This window comes from Seriola lalandi, unplaced genomic scaffold, assembly GCF_002814215.2.
Source record: "Seriola lalandi dorsalis isolate HSWRI2012SDOR001 ecotype SW California unplaced genomic scaffold, Sedor1 jcf7180002054579, whole genome shotgun sequence".
NCBI lineage: Eukaryota > Metazoa > Chordata > Actinopteri > Carangiformes > Carangidae > Seriola > Seriola lalandi.
Genome location: NW_019525132.1, coordinates 2692255 through 2713305, shown reverse-complemented (window position 1 = coordinate 2713305; position 21051 = coordinate 2692255). Strand labels below are relative to the sequence as shown.

Sequence of the window (21051 nt, the reverse complement as noted above, 5' to 3'; positions counted from 1 at the left end):
GTGCGTATCTGTGTGTGTATGCGCGTGTGTTGGTGTGCGTGCATGCATGCAAGTGATGTGACTTCCAGGGTGATGGCCTCTTTCATGTGGAAAGCATGGCCTTGCCCACTTTTATGTGTCAAAGTGCACTTTAACAACCTGCTTCATTTAATAAATCTTCATGGATACAATTAGAGCTGACTCTATAAAAATGAGAAGGGGCGCTATCAGAGACATTCCCTCTCTAATGCCTGATTAGTAATCAACCCTTGTTGCATTTCTGTAGATTGAGCGCCCACATAACAGGAGCAAACACAAAAACTATGCAACCTTACAAACATACAAATAGTTTTTAGTCAAATACCATGACAGGCGGTGATAACATTTTGAATTCTGGCACTTATTCAAAAATAATTTACATTATAGAACCACAAGAATCCTGTCTCCACTTCACCAAATGTCACAATATAACCAAATTAAAACAATGGAGCTTATTTCCTTGGTAGCGTACAATAGTGATGCATTTCCAATCATTATTCATTAGAATAACAGGGGGTTATTTTCTCTACCTGAGTGGCCGGTTCTCTCGTCCATCATAAATGTGGAAGAAGACTTCAAGCTCCTCTCCCAGATTGGCGCTCATCAGGCTCTTCACATGGACAAACAAGTGATGGGTGCTAGCAGCTGCAGGGGTCTCCTTCTTACGGTGCCGATGTTCCATCTATGGAGAGGAGAGGGGAATATCAGCACTAATCTATTGGTTTTCTCGGCAAGGTTAATCTGATACAGAAATTCAAATAATCAAATGAATACAAGCGATTAAAATACACATACTGTGCTGTTGTGAGGTGGATTTGGAAAGGTTAAAAAAAAAACAGTGAAATCCATAAGCTCAAAATCCTGCAAGATCCTTAAACGCAGGATCAAAGCTTATCAAATACAGTTAATGCTAGAAAAAAAAACAACATGTGGTTACATCTCCTCTAATAAATTCAAGAGATGCTGTATTTAGTGTTGAGTTTACCAGCCAAAGATAAATAACATCCCTCTGAGACATCTCACTGTTGGGAGGAGATCTGCTGTACATTTGCATATATATTTGAAGACAGAAAAAAAAACAAAAACAAAAACAAAAACAGACTATAATATAGATTTTGTTGATATAGATCGAGTTAATATAGCGTGTAATATGCCAGACTGTCGGCAGCACCAGAGGTTAAGATGTGAGAGCTCGAGATGGATTGTCTGACTGTTTCTTTGTTCCAATCTCAGTGGCAAAGAAACAAATGGGACACATGATGCTCATACTGCTGTGCATACAGATGTGGGCATAAACAAACACTTCATGCATAAATACGTGCAGATTTGTCTCTGCACTTTACAATACAAAGGCTTCCACAGAAATCGATTACAGCTCACTTACCTGGAAAAAACACATAACGTCAACATCTTACATCAACAGCTATAAAAAACAACAAGTTTGTAGTTCTCCTTATTTATTTACCTCAAGCTCAATTTATTTATTTATATTCATTTATATAAGTGGGCTGATTATTTTGTTAACACAAAAAGACAATGGCGTTGCAATTTGCATCCCTTTCAACTGGTTTCTTAATCTCTAGGAAACAGGAACAGAGGCAGTACGATTCACACTGAATATAAATGCAGAGAAATAGTCAAACAGTGCAGCACAAAGTCACATCTCAGTGTCTGATTTTACATGCTACATTAAGGACAATCTATATCAACAAGATCAATAAAGCCTCACAAAGCATGGTGCAGTGTTGTAAATACCACCCAGATCAACTCGCACATAACAGCTCTGTTTATGAGAGGTTCATCCTAATCTGCTGTCAACATCCAAAAATACAAGGACACACACACACATACGGACACACACACACACACACACACACACACACACAGAGTACCAGATGGCCAGTAATGTCACTGCCAAATTTTACTCCACATTCACTTCTGTAGTAGGATGTAAAGAGATGGGAAGAGGAGGATGAGGAGAGAGGAAAAGGAAGAGACTAAAGAAAATGCAAGGACAGAGTGCAGTACAGCATCACCACAGGAAAGCATCAGTGAGTAACAAGAGCCAAATCTACAAAGGAGAAGCTGCCATCCTGCCAATCAGCTGCTACATTATATCAATAGAACAGATTATATGTATTGAAACTAAACATGATTCTTCTTTCTAGTGAAAGTTTAGTGGCCTGCATTAGTTTCACTTTGTTTGAGTGGTGCTGCTGGAACCATTTTCATTGGTTTAGTCAAAGGAATAGTTCAGCATTACACTTATTCTCATTAGTGCTGAGAGTTAGTTGAGGAGCTCGATATCATTCTCATGTCTGTATGCTAAATATGCAGCTGGAGTTAGCCACCCGGTTAGCTTAGCTTACCATAATGATTGGAAACAGGAGAGAGCAGCTAGCCTGGCTCATACGAAAATGGACAAAATCAACAACCAGCATCTCTAAAGCTCACTAATCAACAAATAAAATCTTGCTTGTTTGACCTGGAAAACAAACTAAAAATAGCAACAATTTGCTGTTCGCTGCTAAATGTTAATGTTCGGGACCATTTCTTGGCCAGGACCAGTAAGTTTTTGGAGTCTCCGCTGGTTGCCCAATTCCCAAAAATGTCAAACTATTCCTTCAAGAAACATCAGACTTTTGTTAGCTTTAGTTAGCCGCCGAAGCCCTGCATCTGAACAAGAAAGAATTTAATTTCCAGCAGCTTTTCTGGAAGAATGTTGATGTATATTCTTAATTTTTTGCGTTGACATCCAGCCATATATTCAAAACTTGTAAGACTGTGGGAAGAACCTGAGTCATTGCCATCTATTGTTGACCTTGTTGGGTTCAATAAACAACCTGGGAGCCCTGCCTCAGAAAACAACTTGGAGACAAATGAAGTCCCAGAGGCACTAATCTTTCTGCAAGGAAGTTGGACTGCTGAGGTTCAGCATTGATTTTGGCTTGGGCTCATACTACCGGTTCTGAATGGAACGAACGGCTGTAGAAAACGACAGTGATTGAAAAAAGTAATGAAAATGGCTGATTGTTCCTTGAATTAAGAATATGCTGTAGCAACTGACTGTCAAGGCACTGATGTTGCTATGTACATGCTGCCAAGAGTGCATGTCTTTGGCAAGAAATAAAGGCAATAAAAGCTTAAGCTAGAGTGTCTCAGAGAAGGTTGAGTCTGAAAGTTGATTTCCATGTTGTTGTGAAGTGTGAGATAACCAGTGACCGCCTAGAGGGTAAGAAATCATTCTAAAACACATCATATGCTTTGGATAACAGTGACTGTACTGTAAATACAAACATATAAAAACACCAACATGGTCCTCTAAGACATAAACATGGTAGAACATTATAGCACAAATCATTTTACAATTGCAATATCTGTCAAAATGATGAATATGTTTTGTTTTGCCGTGACTCCTCTGCCCTATCTGAGATCCCAAAAGAAAACACTGGAGAATGATCTAACAAGGCACTAACACTGTTTTTTTTTTTTTACCAGATCAGTTTTTCTCTGCACAATAGAGCTGAGCTGGTTTTGACGCAGAATGACTAGGTTCTGCAAGGCCTAATTTATGCTGTGGGATTTTATTACGAGGTTATTTTCAGTGTGTCATTTCAGCTGCCCGGCGGGAGCAATGTGTGGTTATATGACAGCTTCAGCATGACTAGACACAACGGACAGACATGACAGCCTTGGAATAAGGCTGGCAGCCCTGCTGGCATCGCATAATGCTGCGGGTAATAAGGAGAGGCCAAGAGAGAGGGATAGCTGAACAGAGGGAGCATAACCATGTGTGTGCTTGCCCAACCGTCTTATCATTGCTCACTCAGTAATCTTTTCCTAAACAGCACGAAGCAGCACCAAGTGGAGGGACTGTCAAACTACAGGGAGCCGAGAAGGAGAGAGAGAGGACAAACTGAGGCCAAAGAGAAACTCTACATCCCTCTGTCAGAGTTGTCTTTCATCACTCACTTCTATATTACTATTTAAGCTTCTTTTCTTCCCTCTCTTAAGCTTGTGGGAGGGAGACCTGTGCAGGAAGGCAGGGGATGCATGTGCAGGCTTTTAAGAGTGTGTGCATCTCCTTAGTTATAAGTGAAGCCACAGAGGAAATTTTACGACAGCATGTCCAGGCCCAGGCCTCAGCTATCTATCACTGCTGTCTGATCTGTCATCGTTAATGAATCCATCGCTCTGGGATCTAAACTCTGGTCTGCTCTGCTCACGCTCAGTACTGAACTCAATCTCTAAGGAAAAAACGTGAAGTCTGAAGTTGACTTGTCTTTACACTACAGGCAGCTTTGCCAACTGATCAGACTGATTTTTTTTTTTCATTACTTCAAATGGTGTCTGTTTTCAGGGACCATTTTAATTCAGTCCTCAATCTCCACAGACAAAACTTCTCTGTGACTGTAACAGAGGGGAGATAATGTCCCCAGACTGTCTTCTCAGAGGCTGTCCCCAGGCTCTGTATCACCCTGTCCACGCTTGTCAACTGATCAGCTTTGAAGCTACCAAAAATTTAACAATTCTAATCAAATCAAATCAAGCTAAAGTAAACCATTTGGTTTATAGAGCTTGTGGGTAGTGCTACAGGGTAAGAAGGACTATCATTAGCTTCTCGACTAAATTCAGAGGGAAAAAGTTACAAGCTAGCTAGCTAACGGTACAGGGTAGCTGCTAGCGAGAGAAATTCCATTGTTTGAAATTAATTATTTCTCCCAAAGGAATTTAGATTATCCATAACTTTCATTACAGTAAATTTTTTTCAAAGCTACTAGCACAACACTGACATATTATCACGTTTTTAAGTTGTTATATCAAAGATGTTAGCTAACAGTGGCCTATTTATAACAAACATTATAAACCTTATCGATGCAAGTTCAATATTCACTCCCTTTTTAGCTTTGTTTTGATCTTCACCAACTCCTGTGGGAAATATCTAGATTTTGGATTGCTAATTGCACCACTATGTTCACTGGCTAGCCAGTCGCTAACTTTGTCTGTTACCGGGTGCCGGTTGTGTGTTGGTCGGGTAGTGTTCAGCGGGTTTACAGAATCAGAGCTTTTTTTTTTTTTTTTTGGAAAAGTAAAGTCAAATAGTAGACTATGAATATAATTTTGAAATCAAACTATGCCTGTATGAAATCTCTCTGACTCAATGCACTTCCCTTTTATCGTTCTCAGTATCCTCTTCATTGCTCACTGGGCAGATAGCACATAATTCCTTGACATAATGCAGCAGTCAGGCTACATTTTCCCACAGTACCACCCCACTGCCATTTCAGCACACACACAGAAACACACATACATACATACATACATACATACATACACACACACACACACATACCAGGTAATCCCCGTTTCAAGTTAATTAAGCCACAACACATCGGCACAGTGCAAGGTAGAAACAAAGAAGCTGCTCTCATAAACAAAGATCTCAATGAAAAATACTTCTGTAATTTGGGCTCGGTGTGATGGCGTGTTGTGTCTTGGTGTGAGCAAGTGTGCATGTTTTAGTATGTGGATGGCAGCAGTGCAATGCCTGTCCCTTTATCTTCTCCCCTGTAAAGGGGAATTGCAGTCATTTGCTCATTTTGTACACAATTTAATAGAGGTGCATTAAGCTTTCATCCTGCTATGCCTGCTTTTGTTTTGACTAACAAAAAAAGAAACAGATGGATTAAGAGCTTCAATTACCCCTGCGAATGGAAAGCCGTCACAGCGTGTGTGTTTGTGTGTGTGTGTGTGTGATACAATTCTCCCCGCACTGTATCAGGGCAGAGAAGTGGTTGCCACGGTAACAGCGATTGGGGCTTGTAGTAAGCGGGAAGGACAAGCAGCGAGGGAAAGGAAGGCAAGAATGAGTGAGGGATGGAAAAAGGAGAAATTCAGACATTCAACAAACCTTTTTTTTTTTTCACGCAAGGAAAAGACACTGATGCTAGTAGTTCACTGAGTGGCTATTACTGAGACTGTTTATTCATTTTGTGAAAAGGAGCTAAAATGCTCAATAACACAAAATTACCAAATATTATAACGTTTGCCATTGAATAGTTTTAAATAGCATTAGAAAGATTTTTTCAATTTTTTGATCTCAACTTTAAAGCCAACATGGACGAGAAGGTAAAATAAAGTTGCTATTTATGCTGCAAGTGTGCACTTCCTCAAGCCCTTAAAGTGCTCAGAAAAATGGATGCTCGTGTGCCACGTGAGGCAATACAAACCTCCTGAGCTACTAAGTGGACCCTTTAGTGAGACTGTTTTGCAAAGTGCTGTTTCCAAGGTCAAGAATGAACTTTCACTCACAGCTTTTAAGCAACATGGAAGAAAAGTCATTGAGGTGCTCAGAAAAAAAAAAATTTAAAAGGAACATCTGTGATTCCATGACACCAGTGTCTTAAGATTTCCATATGTTTCTGAAACTTGAGTTGTGAAGTTACAGTAATCCCTACTTTCCACAGTTTAAGAGCCTGGTGTGCTTAGGTGGGTAAATAGGGAAGGTTTGATATGGTCTGCAGGCTCACAGCACTATCTCTGCCACCTGCCAGGTTTGAGGAAGAGGTTTCAAAGACTTCTGTCAGTGATAGATAGCTTCTCACATAACCCTTGAGGTTAGCAGGGAGAGAATACGTACTAAAGTGAACACACTGGTAAAACATCCTTCAACTGTCTGATGCGATCAGCTGAAGACGATGTTTTACAAAGCCGCTTGCCTGAAGCAAGTAGCAGCTGTAAGTCAGCGCCTGACAATTTCAGCACATATTTTTGCAACAAAATGGTAACACACTGGATTTACAGTTATAGACATTACACATCTATCCATTCATTATCTATATCATTATTCTGTGCTGGGCTTTGGGATGTTGGAGCCTATATCCTACATTTATAGAGCTGCGAAGTGGAAGGAGCCCATTCCCATTCATTTTACACAATGACAATATTATGTGACTAATAGTTGGAGCGCTCCTGGATGAATTATCATCATAAAAGATTAACAACTGCTTAAAAAAAATATCTGGCACGTAGGGAGAGAAGTCAACTACGACCTCCATGGTGAATTTCGTCTATGTCCGGTCATCAAGTTAAAATTACAAGCGTTGCTAACAGTGGACAGCTGTCCTTAATAATAATCTTTGGAAAGCTAAAGATTATGCTGTTGAGAAAACAATATTCATATTCATATTCATATCAATAGTCAACATTCAATTTAAAATAAACAATATTTGTAAATCAAATCAATTCACTTTTGGATCCTGGTTCCACTTTGGATGAATTCAGTGAAGCTATGTTTTATGCAGAAATTCAACAATGAAGTGTACTGCGATTTGCGTTTCATACTGGAATCTCATGGGTACTGTAGTATTTAGGGCCATCTGGCATTCTACGTGTACGGACAAAACATGATTTCATAGAAACACAGTTTAAGTAATTAAACGTAACATAATATACAGCCATATGATCGCGACATTATCCAGGAGAGTCCCATGTTTCTATGTTAAGCAACGTGGGAGTTACAGTTTAAAGAAAAATCATAAATAAGAAAACAGAACCGGGAAAAACACTTCTAGAAACCAGCAGCACTGACTTTGCAATTTTACGTCTCCTATATGCTTTAGAAATTTAGAAAAAGTTTGAAATGAATTGTAATCACTTTGTAAAAACAACCAATTCTACATACAAATGGCAGAAGTACATCAGTAGTGCTTGTAATTGTTGCCAGACTAACACTGCTGGCAAATCACACACCGGTCTGTGGCATCAGTCCAAAGTAAAGCCATAAACCAAGTCTGTAACACCAATGTCCATCTTACACTGAAAGATGTCCCCAAAGAAATATTGATTTTGCCTGTTTAAAAAGTGATTGCCACTAAGAGGCAGAGATGACTTCTATTTGACTTAGCATCTGGGTCCTGTAATCACTCGCACTTCACCACCCGACTACCCAAAAAAGAGCAGATGAATATCACATGTAGGATTGTAAGACCACTCACCAGTCTGTAAAGCTCTGTGACGCTGATTTCGTCCGGGTCCACCATGCTGAACTCGCGCCTGGGGACCAGGTCCAAGCCGAGCTGTCTGTAACACAAACACACAGAGTATTCACGGTGAAGAAGTGAATTGTAAGATAGACACACATATATTACCATGATATGCAATTCATATCCTGCTCTTCGGAAGACAAAACAGACGAGGTCGAGTGAACTGAGCATCAGCAACAAAGTGAACAAACACACACTATATGAACCCACAAGTGCATACACATACACACAAACCAGTACTGTCAGATCAGCAGTGTCAGTCCACTAAATAAACTTGACAGATCATTCTCCTCTCTGAGGACCAGATGAAAGAAAAAGAAAACTCCTCTCCCTTTAGCCCCCTGCTATGCCCGCTGTCCTCTTTATCCATCTTCCTCCAGCTGCTCCACTCCAACTGTTCCTCTCCATCCATTAACCCCTTAAGTTCCTTCACATCCTCAAACGGCTCCACTTCTCACTTTCTCCCTTCTTCCTCCGTCTTTTCTTCTTCTTCTTATCCTTGTCTAGTCTGGTTCTCTCAGTGGACCAAAATAGCACGACACAGTGTGTCTCCTTGTCAGCAATAAGAGAGACAGGCCTGGTCAACCATAGAACAGCCCACGAAGAGGGACTGTCCCAACCATCTCCTCAGTAAGGACAAGGTTGTGTGTATGTGTGTGTGTGTGTGTGTGTGTGCATTGAGTGTATGAGGAGGGACCGCAGCAGGGAAACAGAGGAGAGTGAAGGGTAAGAGAATGAGAATGACAGAACTTGTGAATTTTTTTTTTTTTTTTTCCAATTTCACCCCCGTGGCATGGAGAGGAAAGAGAGAGGAAAGATGGAAAGAGTGCCGTCTGTGTGAGAGGGAAAGAGACTTCATTGAGTGAGGAGCGTGCCGGGGGGGGTCACAACAAAAGACAGAGGAGCAAGGAGAGAAGAAAGTCAGAGAGAGAGAGAATCTGAGAAAGAAGGAAAGACAGAAGCTCTAGGAACGGAGCTAAGAAGGCCGAATAAACAAGTAACTGAATCGCATATTCAGTTTTATTACAATAATCTATTTTTATGTGAAGAAACAGGAGATGTGACTATTTCATTTTCAAATGCAGTTTCATTCGCTTTGTTTAAATCACGTTAAACATCATTCCTTTAGCAGAGATGATTGTAGTGAATTTGTAGGTTTTCTTGTAGCTCATTAACAACAGATTGTGTATGCTCCATATTATTGATAACCTTCTTCCAAAGTGTAGTCTAAGTTTTTTTTACATTGATTTCTCATCTTCCTGGCAGATGCAGTTAAAAAGATTTTAGACTTTAATCTCTCTGCAGGTAATCCCTCACAGTGAGCAGGAGGTTTGATTTATTTTATTCATTTGTTTTGTGGAAGATATACTGTCTTAATGTGGTTATGCAGGTGTGAGCAGGGAACGGAAACAATTCATGCCTTCAAAGAAAGTCAGACATCCAACATTTTAAAGTCAGTCCTGAAAGTATTTCACAGCTATGCTGTCAGAAAATCACAGATGTGTAGCTCTTTTCAGTTGCATGGCTGTGAAAACAGTGAAACCTAGGAGAAGTAGATTGAAGACAAATACTAAAATGATGGCTTTGCAATGTGTGAACCATGACAAAGTAACAACGCAAGTCACAGGTTGTTCCTTTGTAATTTCCTGTTGTACCATGTTGCAGTTAATAGATGCAAGAGACAGGCAGAGGTGGAAAGGGAGACGGAGTTGCACTGCTGCTGAATGTTTTATGCTTGTGTTTTCCATCCTTTAGTACATAATCACTTTGGGGAAAAAAACTTAAAATTAAGTTTTGTTCACTCAATAGAATTTGCCTCCCTCTCTCTTTGTTTCTTGGTCACACACACGCGCACACACACACACGCACACACACACACACACCCCCCCACACACACACACACACACCCCCCACACACACACACACACCCTCTCTCTCTTTTTTATACCAGTTGGAAAACCAACTGCATTTTCATCCATTGTTAAAAAGTCAATGTAAGTAACAATAAATGTCTAACTCCCATCCTAATGATGTTAGTGGCAGCCAGTGCTTGCGTGCTGTGTGTGTGAATAAAGCTGCACAGGAGTTGCCAGCTGACATGCACTAACTCTGTCACAGTAGGTCTTGTGCTATCGGAAAGTACTACCAGTCAGAGCAGGAACTTAACTGTAAGTGCCCAGGAATTGTGGCAGAGTAGCTAAATTTTTGTTCCTCCAGTCAAAACACCTCTGAGTTCCTCAAAACGTTCTTGGTTCCCTGGGAAAGTGTGTGCGGTGGAAACTGTCATCAATAAGCAAACATGGAAACATGAATTTTGTACCACTTTGTATGAAAAAGCCTGTATATTCAGCAACCAACTTGCAAATCTCTGATGTCAAACTTTAAATACATCCACCAAAAAGTGAGACTTAAAAGTCGTTCTGTTTCACAACTGCATTGCCATGCGATAAAAAAAAAAAAAACCTTTTACAAAAACTAAGCTGACAGAATATTCTCTGTGATGAACTGCCAGTCTCAAGCAAGGTTCTAGTCACTGGCATTTGATTTTCATACAGCATTGTGAAATAAATGAATTCCGATGGTTGAGCAACGGGTAAAACAAAAATCTATCTTTTATAAATATTAAATTAGATTATCAAAAAATAAATAAAATTAGCTATTAATGAGCTAAAAGACAAACAAAAGTCAGTCATCAGTCATGTCCTTTGCTCTGCTCTTGAAGCCATATTTGGACTTTTGAAACTCACTCATTGCCCCAGTCCAATCTCGCTGTGATGTGCTGCTTGACATCCCTCATGCGGTCATGGGTGAGGTGGCCCACCAGCACCTGCCTCCTCAGGTCCAAGATTTCATTCATCACGTGCCAAAGCCGGTGGAACAAATCGCCCTCATTCTTCTGTGGAGGGAGAAAAAACGGAAAGGAGGGACGAAGAAGGAAAAAGAGAGTCAGTCGCACGCGGTGAATGAAAGGGAAACTGACAAGAAGGAGGACACAGATAACAACAAGGAGAATATACAGTTGCGTCGAACCACCCAAAACATAAGTGAAAACAAAGTGACAGAACACACATTACAGAGGCGAATCGACTTTAAGAGGAAGACGGCGACCCAGAGAGAGGAGCAGACAGCGACTGAGAAATGGATTTGTGCAAATTAGCTTCAGTGTCCTGCTGCTTTTTTGCCACAAATTTATGCACTTTGATCTGCTCGTACTCATCAGCTCAATTCAATGAGCACCCCAGATAGCTTAATAGGCCACAAACACAATCAATCCAACGAATGAATGTGTATGAAAAAGCTTTGACTGTTTGCAGCTTCTGAATTACCCAGGGCCAAATAAATTCCCTTCATGAGAAACCTGAAAATGCAGCTTCGCTTAGGAAATGCAAACTATGTGTGTTTGTGTGTGTGTGTGTGTGTGTGTGTGTGTGTGTGTGTGTGTGTGTGTGTGTGTGTGTATGTTTCAAGGATTCTTACCACATAGAGCTGTTTCCACATGGCACCCCAGTCTCGCAACGTTGATGTCATCTCTGTGATGACAGAGTCTTCAACAGGGATGACCGTCTCAAATTGCCTGCAAACATACACACATGCATAAGAGTTAGAGTGCAAACCTCTACCATAACCTGCACGTAAATATATACATGAAAGGAAAAACAGATTACTTACCCTTTATTCTTGACATGGGCATTTTTCAAGTGGATGTAGCTTGAAGGGAAGATCCCCTTTGGGCAGAAGATAAACAGGTAAATGAGAATCACAAACACTGCTTGAGTCATTGTCTTCCTCTACAAGTGGCATTAGCATTTAGCTATTAGCATGTGGAAATGATACACATAATCAAAACAGTGTTATGTGTGTTTGTCGGTTAAAAGAACGAGAGAGGAGCAGACAAAGAGATAAAAGCAAGTAGCAATGGGATTTAGGAAACAAAAAAAAAAAGATGAAAGTGTGTTTGTGTGTTTGTGTGTGTATATGTATGTTTGTGTGTGTGTGTGTGTGTGTGTGTGTGTGTGTGTGTGTATATGTATGTTTGTGTGTGTGTGTGTGTGTGTGTGTGTGTGTGTGTGTGTGTGTGTGTGTGTTTGTGTGTGTGTGTGTGTGTTTGACGCTATTAAACTGCAAGTTACTCCCTTCTGAATTGGGGAGATCAAAGCAGAACTTATGTTTAAGTATCTGTGGATATGTAACAGACACACACACAGACTCTGAACACACACCAAACACTTAGCGCCGAGCTACATTTGAATTTTCACATGTTATGCACATGAGCTTTTAAAAGCCACCCCCTACGACTTTCAATCAGACTTTCAGTTGATGTCACTCGACTTCCATCATTTATCCATGTGTGTTTTGTGCATAGGAAATGCAGCTGAGTTTGCAGAGATGACTCAGTTTGGTTTTAATTTGTGGATTTTGAGGAAGGACGGGCTTTTTATTTTCAAACGATAATCAGACAGAAACTTACTGGTATCAAATTGTTTGATTTGGGTTGTAACTTGAGTTTTAGCTTTTGTAATACAAATGATTTAGTTAATATTTCAAACTGTCAAGCTAGCTATACTTATTGAAGAACCATGTGTGTAAACAGCAACCTCACAGCTCCATAAAACCAGATCAGTTATTAGAAATAGAGCAGATAATCATGTGACAGAATCTTAAAAGCAGAAGTTTGTGGTCCAGTGTTTGGTGGAAGTAATTTAATGTCTTCTGTGATCAATGTTCTTGTAATTTTAATTCTTTAGCAGAACAAAAAGAGGATGCCTCTGTTGTTCCATCTGAGGCTTCTTCCTTTTTTCCAGTTACAGGATTTTTCAGGGGGATTTTATTTCATTTTTCATCAGAATTGAGTGTCTAAAAAAAGAGGATCGTATTTTGTAAAGTCATTTGAGGCCAACGTGTGATTTGTGATACGGTGATATGGTGTAATAAGCGTGTCGCCATAGTGTCTTTTTTCTGTGTCCCAATAAGGATAGAGAGTATGTGGAAAAGGCGCTGCAGCGTCTTTTTTCAGAGCGATTGCTTCTAGTTGAAAAACTTTTCAGTAAGGCGCTGGTGTTATCACTGTAGCTCCGTTTTAGGTAACCAATCAGATGGGGAGAGACTCATCACCCCCATAACCAAGATAGTTTTGGCTGTATCTGTCTATCTGGACCTTTATATGTTGGATAGAAACTACCACAACAGAGACAGAAAAGCCCAATTGTGGGAGCAGATCGGCTGAACACTGAGTGGCGGTGGTGATACGCATGTTGTCAAGATATTGTTGCCATGGAAATAAAACCCACGCGCAGCGCTTTTTTGACAAAGCACTGGGATGAGGCGCTTCTGCCAGCGCTTTTCTGCAAGAAAAAAAACACTATGTGGACACTCGCCCTGAATTGACTTGACTCTCGTTGATTATACAGCTGAATGGAGTTCAAGCATCTCTCATTTTTCACACTGTGACATTTCAGTGAAAAGTTGTTTCCATTAAAGGCCCCCTACACCCATACAGGTGTTTTAACTTAATGTGGCTGATTAGCCCTTTGCTCAGGTTGAAGTTGGTTGGCGCTACGCTGGGAATTACACAATGTCACCAACCTCCACAGAGGCCTGCTAATAAGACTAAACCTACAATTAGACCTTTTGAATTGTCAGAGTTACTAACAACATTAACAACGATCAATGGGTGCAACACAACTGACAGTGAGGGAACTGTGGGTACATGCCCACACAGTCCTGAAAAGAGCTCTAATCAGGCAGAATAATGAAAAATGGATGGACTGTTGGCGTGTGTGGGGTTTAGCGCCAACTTAGCAGATAAAGGGAGAGCGGCTAACCACATGCAGCTGATGACACCAACATGCTGAGCACTTTTACCAGACAAAAGTCTTTAGTTTAACCAGCTGACAGAATTGAATAGTTACAGCTGATGACAGTTGTAATCCAAGCTGGTTAAACTGCCAATTGTGGCTAACAACGATGGGCCTGAGGGAGACTTTCTGTTTGAAATCACTGCTCTATCAGTTGACACAATGTTTAATAATGAAAAGAAAATCATGAGAGAGGATGTCACGATTGAATTAGTGCACAAATTAGTTATAAGCAACCTAAAGAGAAGCAAAACATGCACACACTTCAAAGAAGATGGCTCACTCACCTTGACATTAGGATTCTTCAAGATGAATCCTCGGTACCAACCTGCAGAGACAAATATTCACTGTGAATATTACACCTTTATATCTTTACTTCTGGACTGCAGAACAGAGGAGGCAGAGAAATATGGAATAATATATATTTAATAACAGGACAACTGGGTAGGAGAGAGCTGCACGCACAAAGAAGTTCTTGATAAGCCCACCAGACATTTACGTTTCCAATTCAATGCCATGAGAAAAAGGGACTGAGACATTTAAGGATCTCAGTGCACAAAGTATCTCAGCATTAACTGAATAACTCTCCACCGCCAATAAAACCACCTTAGATTTTGGTTTTATTTTTTTTAGCAGAACTCGAGAGCATCGCATTACATAAGAACTTGTTTTTCTAACAGCTTGTGTATGCAGTGACCACAGGTAAACACACAGCAGACCGAGGGCAAGAAACCTCTGACTCATAAAGCCTCTGAAAGCTCTCTCAACCTCACTGTGACTTGTCCTCACAGGTGTGAGAAAAAAAAAAAAAAACATACAGAGAAAAAAGGTGAAAAAGCTGTCACTTGCATACGCTCGCACTATTCTCACACCATTACACACTCCAATCTAAGCTCAAGCCAAATTAGTACGTGCTTGATGCTTCTGCAAATCCCAGCGCTGATAGAAACAATCTGATACATTTACATGGGAGGCTTTGAGCTGATGCTCTTTTCCAAACTGACGATATAAGCTCATTCCACTGTTGCAGTCATTGTTAAGTCCCTCCAGATAAGAGCATTTGCAAAATAGCTCAAATGTAAATGTATTAGATTATTCTAATCACTGTTGGGTTTCACCAGCGCATCTGTGACTTAGGTGGCATTTTTCTCCCTGACTTATTTCAGACATGCATGGTCAGAATAGCATGTCATAATTTGTCTGGGTCTGCACTGTGGAACATATGCTCAGTATTTCCTAGATGAGTCATTTTTTCAGTAGCAGAGGGCAAACACTGTGGCAGCTCTGTGCAAGCTTTTATGTCAGTCGAGGAGGGAAAACATCTGTAATAGATCATCAGGTTGTGATAACGGATCAATGTTTTCAATCAGTTGTTCCCAACCAGTGGTATGTATACACCAGGGGAGGCTTCTGTTTGGGAACCGCCGCTTTAAATCACAGTTTATATACTGTGCACTCAGCCTAATGTATTCACTCCTCTGAGGAACTTAAGAAAAGTTCAAGAAAGAGCCAGTGACGGGCCGAGTCTAAAATGAATTTCCGAGGGGAGTTTTCAGGCAGGAGCCGCCGCATGTCAGTAAAGACACATTCCCTCTGAAAGCTCTTGTGTTTTGAAGTGTCAACAGTATCAACATGAGGCAGAGCCATTAGTCGGTCTCCTCTGCTGTCAGCAGCCCATCTCTCAGCCTCCTCCGCTGCTGGCAGGATTTTGATTTTTGTTCCTCCCTTCTGGGCCAAGCATTCCGCTGGCTGCGCTATTGTCTACTTCCTCTGGGTCTTCTACTGCAATATCACATCCCTCTGGCTGGCTGCACGACTGGCTGCTCGACTGACTGACTGCCTGGCTGTGCTGGCTGACTCGCTCTGTGTGAGTGAGTGCGTCTGTCTCCCAACAGGAAGTGAGACAGAGTGTATCAGGAGCTCCTGAGGAGAAGGGTCTGTGTGTGTGTTGACTGCTTTGCTCTGGTCGGATGGTTTCATATTAGTATGGAAATAATAAAAACTCAAATTGGGTCCCTTTAATGTATAATGATCACCACCGCTGCTTTCTCCAAAAATGTTATATCATGTAATTTATTATCTCTGTCTTTCTTATTTTACCCTTACCCGTGGAGATAGGAGGAAAAAACATATTAACATACATAGGGAGGGACAGACAGTGAGTGAGCGAGAGAGAGAGAGAGCGTGTAAGAGAAAGAAAGTAGAGGAGAAAAACAGACTCGGCGTGGGCAGGAAGGCAGGAAGAGCAGCCAGCCCGTGGTCCAGGAAACAGTAGCAAACATGAATTTCCACAGGCATTCATCACAGGCATGATGCTGCTCATTTTGTGTGTACACTCCACCACAACATCCCTCAATAAGATATGAGAAGTGTGATGATACCCCATTGGAAGTGCATCAGAGACCAGACAACCATCTGAGCGCGTCGGTTTCGGTCTATTTCTTCTATTTCTGCTTGCATAAATCTGCGGATCAACATATGCGTGTGATTTGTGTACGAGTGTGTGGGAATGTGAGCGCTTGTGCCTATTAGTGTGACAGCTTTCATATGGATATACTTAGTCTATAAACTTTATGAAAAGAGGAAGTTTTCCTGTCATTTGTTTTCTGTGCGTGTAAATACATGTGTTCGCTTCACTACTCAATCAAAAGCAATTGCTTTCACTACTTGTGCAGCTACTTCAGTTTCTTTCCCTCACAGAAAGCTGTACACTGTACCTTCACATTTCTCCAGGATCTGCACCGTGTCTCCAATTTCCAGTGGGAGGCCATGCTGGACGGTCCCTCGGAAACTGGCCAGCACTGCAACGAAAAGAGGCACAAAACACCCACATGAGTTTTTTTTTTTTTATCTTTGATCTTGGTTATGCAGAGTTAGAAAATAGGTCCTGAGACATGAGCAGAGTGATACAAAACACAACGCTGCTGGAAAACAACTTAAGAGAGAGGAGGTGCGATCAATAATCTGTGTCAGTGAAATAAAATCAAAAGCTTATGAAATATCCCTGCTCAACTCAAAATAGTAATACACAAATCAAACTTGCATAAGTAAATTCTGAGTAACACAGAATATAAGAAACCCATTTTGAAGACAAAACCTTTCAAGCAACATAACCATAAACAGAAAAGACTGAAAAAAACATTCCCTTTTGTAAAGGTTTGTGAGGACAGTTACAGCAAGCGAAGCAACACCACCTGTTCAATCCTGAACACACAGGGGTCGTACATCACTGTGGGTGATGCAGAGATAGAAGCAGCAGCCTGCTTTGAATCATCCTGAGCTGTTTACTGTAGACAGTCACTCACTACTGAGAGACTCGCCAGCAGACAACCTCAGAGATAGATATAGGTGGAAAAATAACACCTCTGTAACTGTCTCTAGACTTACAATGACCTCTTACTGAAGCCCTGCTTATACATGCATATATATATATATATATACACATATACTGTATATATATATATATATATATATATGGAAGCTTTGGGAGTGGAAACAGGGCACCAAAGGAACTGTGTGATACAGACACATACAGAAGACACACAAACATCATGTCTTCCGTTTCTCAGATCACTATTAAAACAGATGGACAGCAGAAGTAGGGATGGACTCTACACATGAAGCTCGGCGAACTAGTTATCAGGAGCACTACTCCTACGCCTGTGAAAACGGTGGGAGGGCAGCTTTCTAAAGTCTGAAAAATAACCTCTGGTGATGCCATCAGGTTTATGTCACACCGGGCTTGAAGACTGCAATTTTTTTGTTTTTTAACAGAAAGCCTGAAGTTTGACCCACACTAGAGACTAAAAAATAGGATATCTCTGACTCTGCAATACCAGTCTTTTCTTAATCTGTCTATTGTGAGTCCCAAAATATACTTAACAGCTGGAATTCCCCTTTAAGGAAATGTAAAAAAAAAAAAAAAAAAAAAAAAAAAAAAAAAAAAAAAAAAAAAAAGGCAGAAAAAGAGATCTTGCATTTTACAGATGGTGGTGTGTAGAAAGTGGCAAGTTAAACATGAGAGAATGACTATAGTGAAACAGGAAAAACTGACATTCTGCTTTGAGACGATGTCATTAATATATTGGGGTGAGATATAAGATTATATAGGTTTTGAATCGATGTTGAAGCAAAGCCTGAAATATAAGAGGAGAATAAGTAAGAGAGTAGAGACAGAGTGATGCTGATGGTCCATTAGCATTGAGCAGTACTTTGCGCTGTGAGAGTGTAATAGTCATCAGCAGAGTGTCAGTCGACAGCTCTTCAACCAGCTCTTTAAAAACAGAGCTATGTCCCGTTGACTCGATTGCTGCTGACACACAAACACGCACACATGATGAATTAACCCACATACTTAAACCTGCATGCGCACACAGATATGTCAACCGCTGCACACATACTTGCAGATATAGCATGCAAACAGCTGGCAGGTGACACACACAGACTGTAGAAATGTTTACACAAGTTCGTGCAGAATTCAAAACTCACACAAGTAGCCTATTCAAACGGCAATGTATGCAAAGCACACATGGACACACACAGACATCGCATTCACACATGGACACACACGTGCGGAGGGGGAAAAAAGACAGCTTCACTTGGATTTGCAGTGGAAACGTCTAACAAGAGTCCCTGTCATGCAGAACTGAGCGAGATCCCGGCTCAGCTGAAGTGTGTAAGAAGAATTCCACTTCTTCTGCCTGCAGGGATCGTCCTGTGTACCTGAATGAACTGTCCAAGCACAACTGAGAGAAGTTGCAGGGGGATTATATTTAATCCAACACAATTTAAGGACAGTGACCCGCACCCAGAGACCATGAGTGAAAATATGGACACTAAGAAACTGCCAAAATATTTTTAAAAAATCTGTAACTTTATTCTGGATTCTGCTGCAAATTCACATTTTCTTCCTCATTTTTCACTTCACTTCCATCAGCAGAAGCACTGACAATGTTCTTTGTTGTACGGACTTAAACTTTGGGTTAAAAATGGTTGATCCTTACAGAAAGTTAGATTATTTGTTGATAAACTTGGCAAAAACTGAAAAAGGATGAACTTTACTAATAGATTAAGATGCACTCAAAGAGAAATATCAGTTGCGAATTAGAGGCTGACTGCCAGAGGTGTTTATTCATCAGTTTTAGGTTGTTTTTTTTTTTCTGGCACAGTAGCCCACGATCCATGAGAGGATTCAGCTGAATTACCCATCCACCCACTCTCTCATGTTGACATTGAGATCAACTCTGCTGATGAAATCAAACAGCAGCTAGACCCTGTGTGCCGTCTGCAACTCTGTGCATGTGTGTGCTAGTCTGTGTCCTTCTGCATTTCACAGTGAAGCTTCGCCAACTCCTTGTTATCCCTCAAGCTGCAGAAACACTATCTTTACAAGGGATTTGTCACAAGTGCACATCTGACTTTGTAATTCATTCAAAGACCAACCACTTGCACACGCACAGAGGAACCCGAAACTTGCCTACTTTTTGTAATACATTCAAAGCCCAATCACTCACACACACACATGCACATGCAGAGGCAATCACAGCAAACACACTTCCACTCACAAAGTGTGCCCAATGCATGAATTATCCAAGTGACTTTCCCAGCTGCAGTGAACTAAATTATTCAGTTTCAAGTCGCCTTTCTTTTTCTTTTTTTCTTTTTTTTTTTTTTTACTGTGAAATGAAAGCTTCCCGCCTGTCGATCCACAAGCCAGCTGCTGTCTGTCCGTCTGTCTGTCTCAAACTCCCTGTCATCCGTCTGGGTCTGACTGTCTGTCAACTGTCTGGACCGGCTAACCGCCTAATGATGCACTAAGGTGTTCACTCTCCGGGGGAATTGATTTGTTTTTGTTTTGTCCCATTTGCTACGATTGCGGGATGTGTCCTAATGCTCCAGAAAAAGAGAACAGCGAGTACAAACGGGGAGAGAGATGCCATTCATGGCTGTTCGACCACACAGCTGCCACAGAGTACAAAAACAGGCATAGCAGGGGTAGAATCCTATAAACGGACCAATGCACACACACGCCACACACACACACACACAAACACACACACACACACAAGCATGACACATCTAAGTGGATGCCACTGGTGCATGAATATCCTATTGCATAAACTGAACAAAAGCAGACCTGCTGATGCTCAGATATGACATTAACGCACACACACACATTGGCTGCCTATTGAAGCTGTTAGACCCAGTTTCCAGATGGCCTGCACTGACCAGCATTTCAGCCACCAAAAGGCAAACTCAGACTCTTTCTGTCACACACACACACACACACACACACACACACACACACACAGTCTGATTCTGTGCAACACCACTGGGTCGCGTGGAGGACGCTGCTATTCTGGACCAGACTGTCATCCCTGAACTAGACATTACACAAAGATGGCAGCCTGGAAGAGCGCACATGTACACATGGATAAACAGAAGCACACTGATGAAGAGGGAGACGGGGAGAAACAATTCATTCTGTCAATTTTCTCGGGTAAATGGATAGAGATGAGCGGATCCGGACTGACAAAAAGCAGCAAGCGTCAGAGTTGGTGGTTTGACACTGATGCGGCGTGTCACTGGGTGTTCACAGGGCTAACGTGGCAGCAAACATCTCCATCACAACTCTTGAGAATGCCACTTTGGAGATATCAGCTTGTGAGGAGGTCATACAGAGAGAGAGGCCAAGAGGATGTGAGAAAAAGGTGCCAAGACAAAGACCAACACACGCCATTATATGAACTGACAATGATGACGTTAAATCCTCTCAAAGATTATCAAGTCAATCAATTTTACAGACAAGCTGATTTTTTCTTCTTTTTTTTTTACTTGATACTTGTAAATGCATATACATACAGTGTACACACCCACTACATACAGTGTATAATATGAGCAAATTAATCTGTTCCAAATAGGTTCCTGTTGCATTCCTGCTGGTCTCAGGTCTGTGGGGCAATAACTGTAATACTCGAGAGGTTCCTGTTTAACTCTCTATCAGCTGTAATGACGTGGTTCTTACTCTTGCAGAGGGGTGAGAAGTGCCTGGAAGAAGTGTATGTATTATCAGAACTCTTTTGACCCCAGGTAGATGTCAACAGTATCGAGGAGCAGGTGTAGTTATTTCGGAT

At 41.1% G+C, this 21051-nt stretch overlaps 1 protein-coding gene across 3 annotated transcripts in view; it reads right to left on the bottom strand.

The window, feature by feature from the left end:
• dock4b (dedicator of cytokinesis 4b) overlaps positions 1–21051 on the bottom strand; it is a 115730-nt gene that overhangs the window by 68290 nt on the left and 26389 nt on the right. For all 3 annotated transcript variants that reach the window (XM_023417978.2, XM_087177067.1, XM_087177068.1), the window contains exons 2-8: positions 16636–16719; positions 14206–14246; positions 11733–11788; positions 11541–11637; positions 10811–10959; positions 8016–8100; positions 549–700 (exon numbers count right to left, since the gene is read on the bottom strand). In XM_023417978.2, the coding sequence (XP_023273746.1) occupies positions 549–700; positions 8016–8100; positions 10811–10959; positions 11541–11637; positions 11733–11788; positions 14206–14246; positions 16636–16719 (664 nt within the window). The remainder of the gene's footprint in view (positions 1–548; positions 701–8015; positions 8101–10810; positions 10960–11540; positions 11638–11732; positions 11789–14205; positions 14247–16635; positions 16720–21051) is intronic.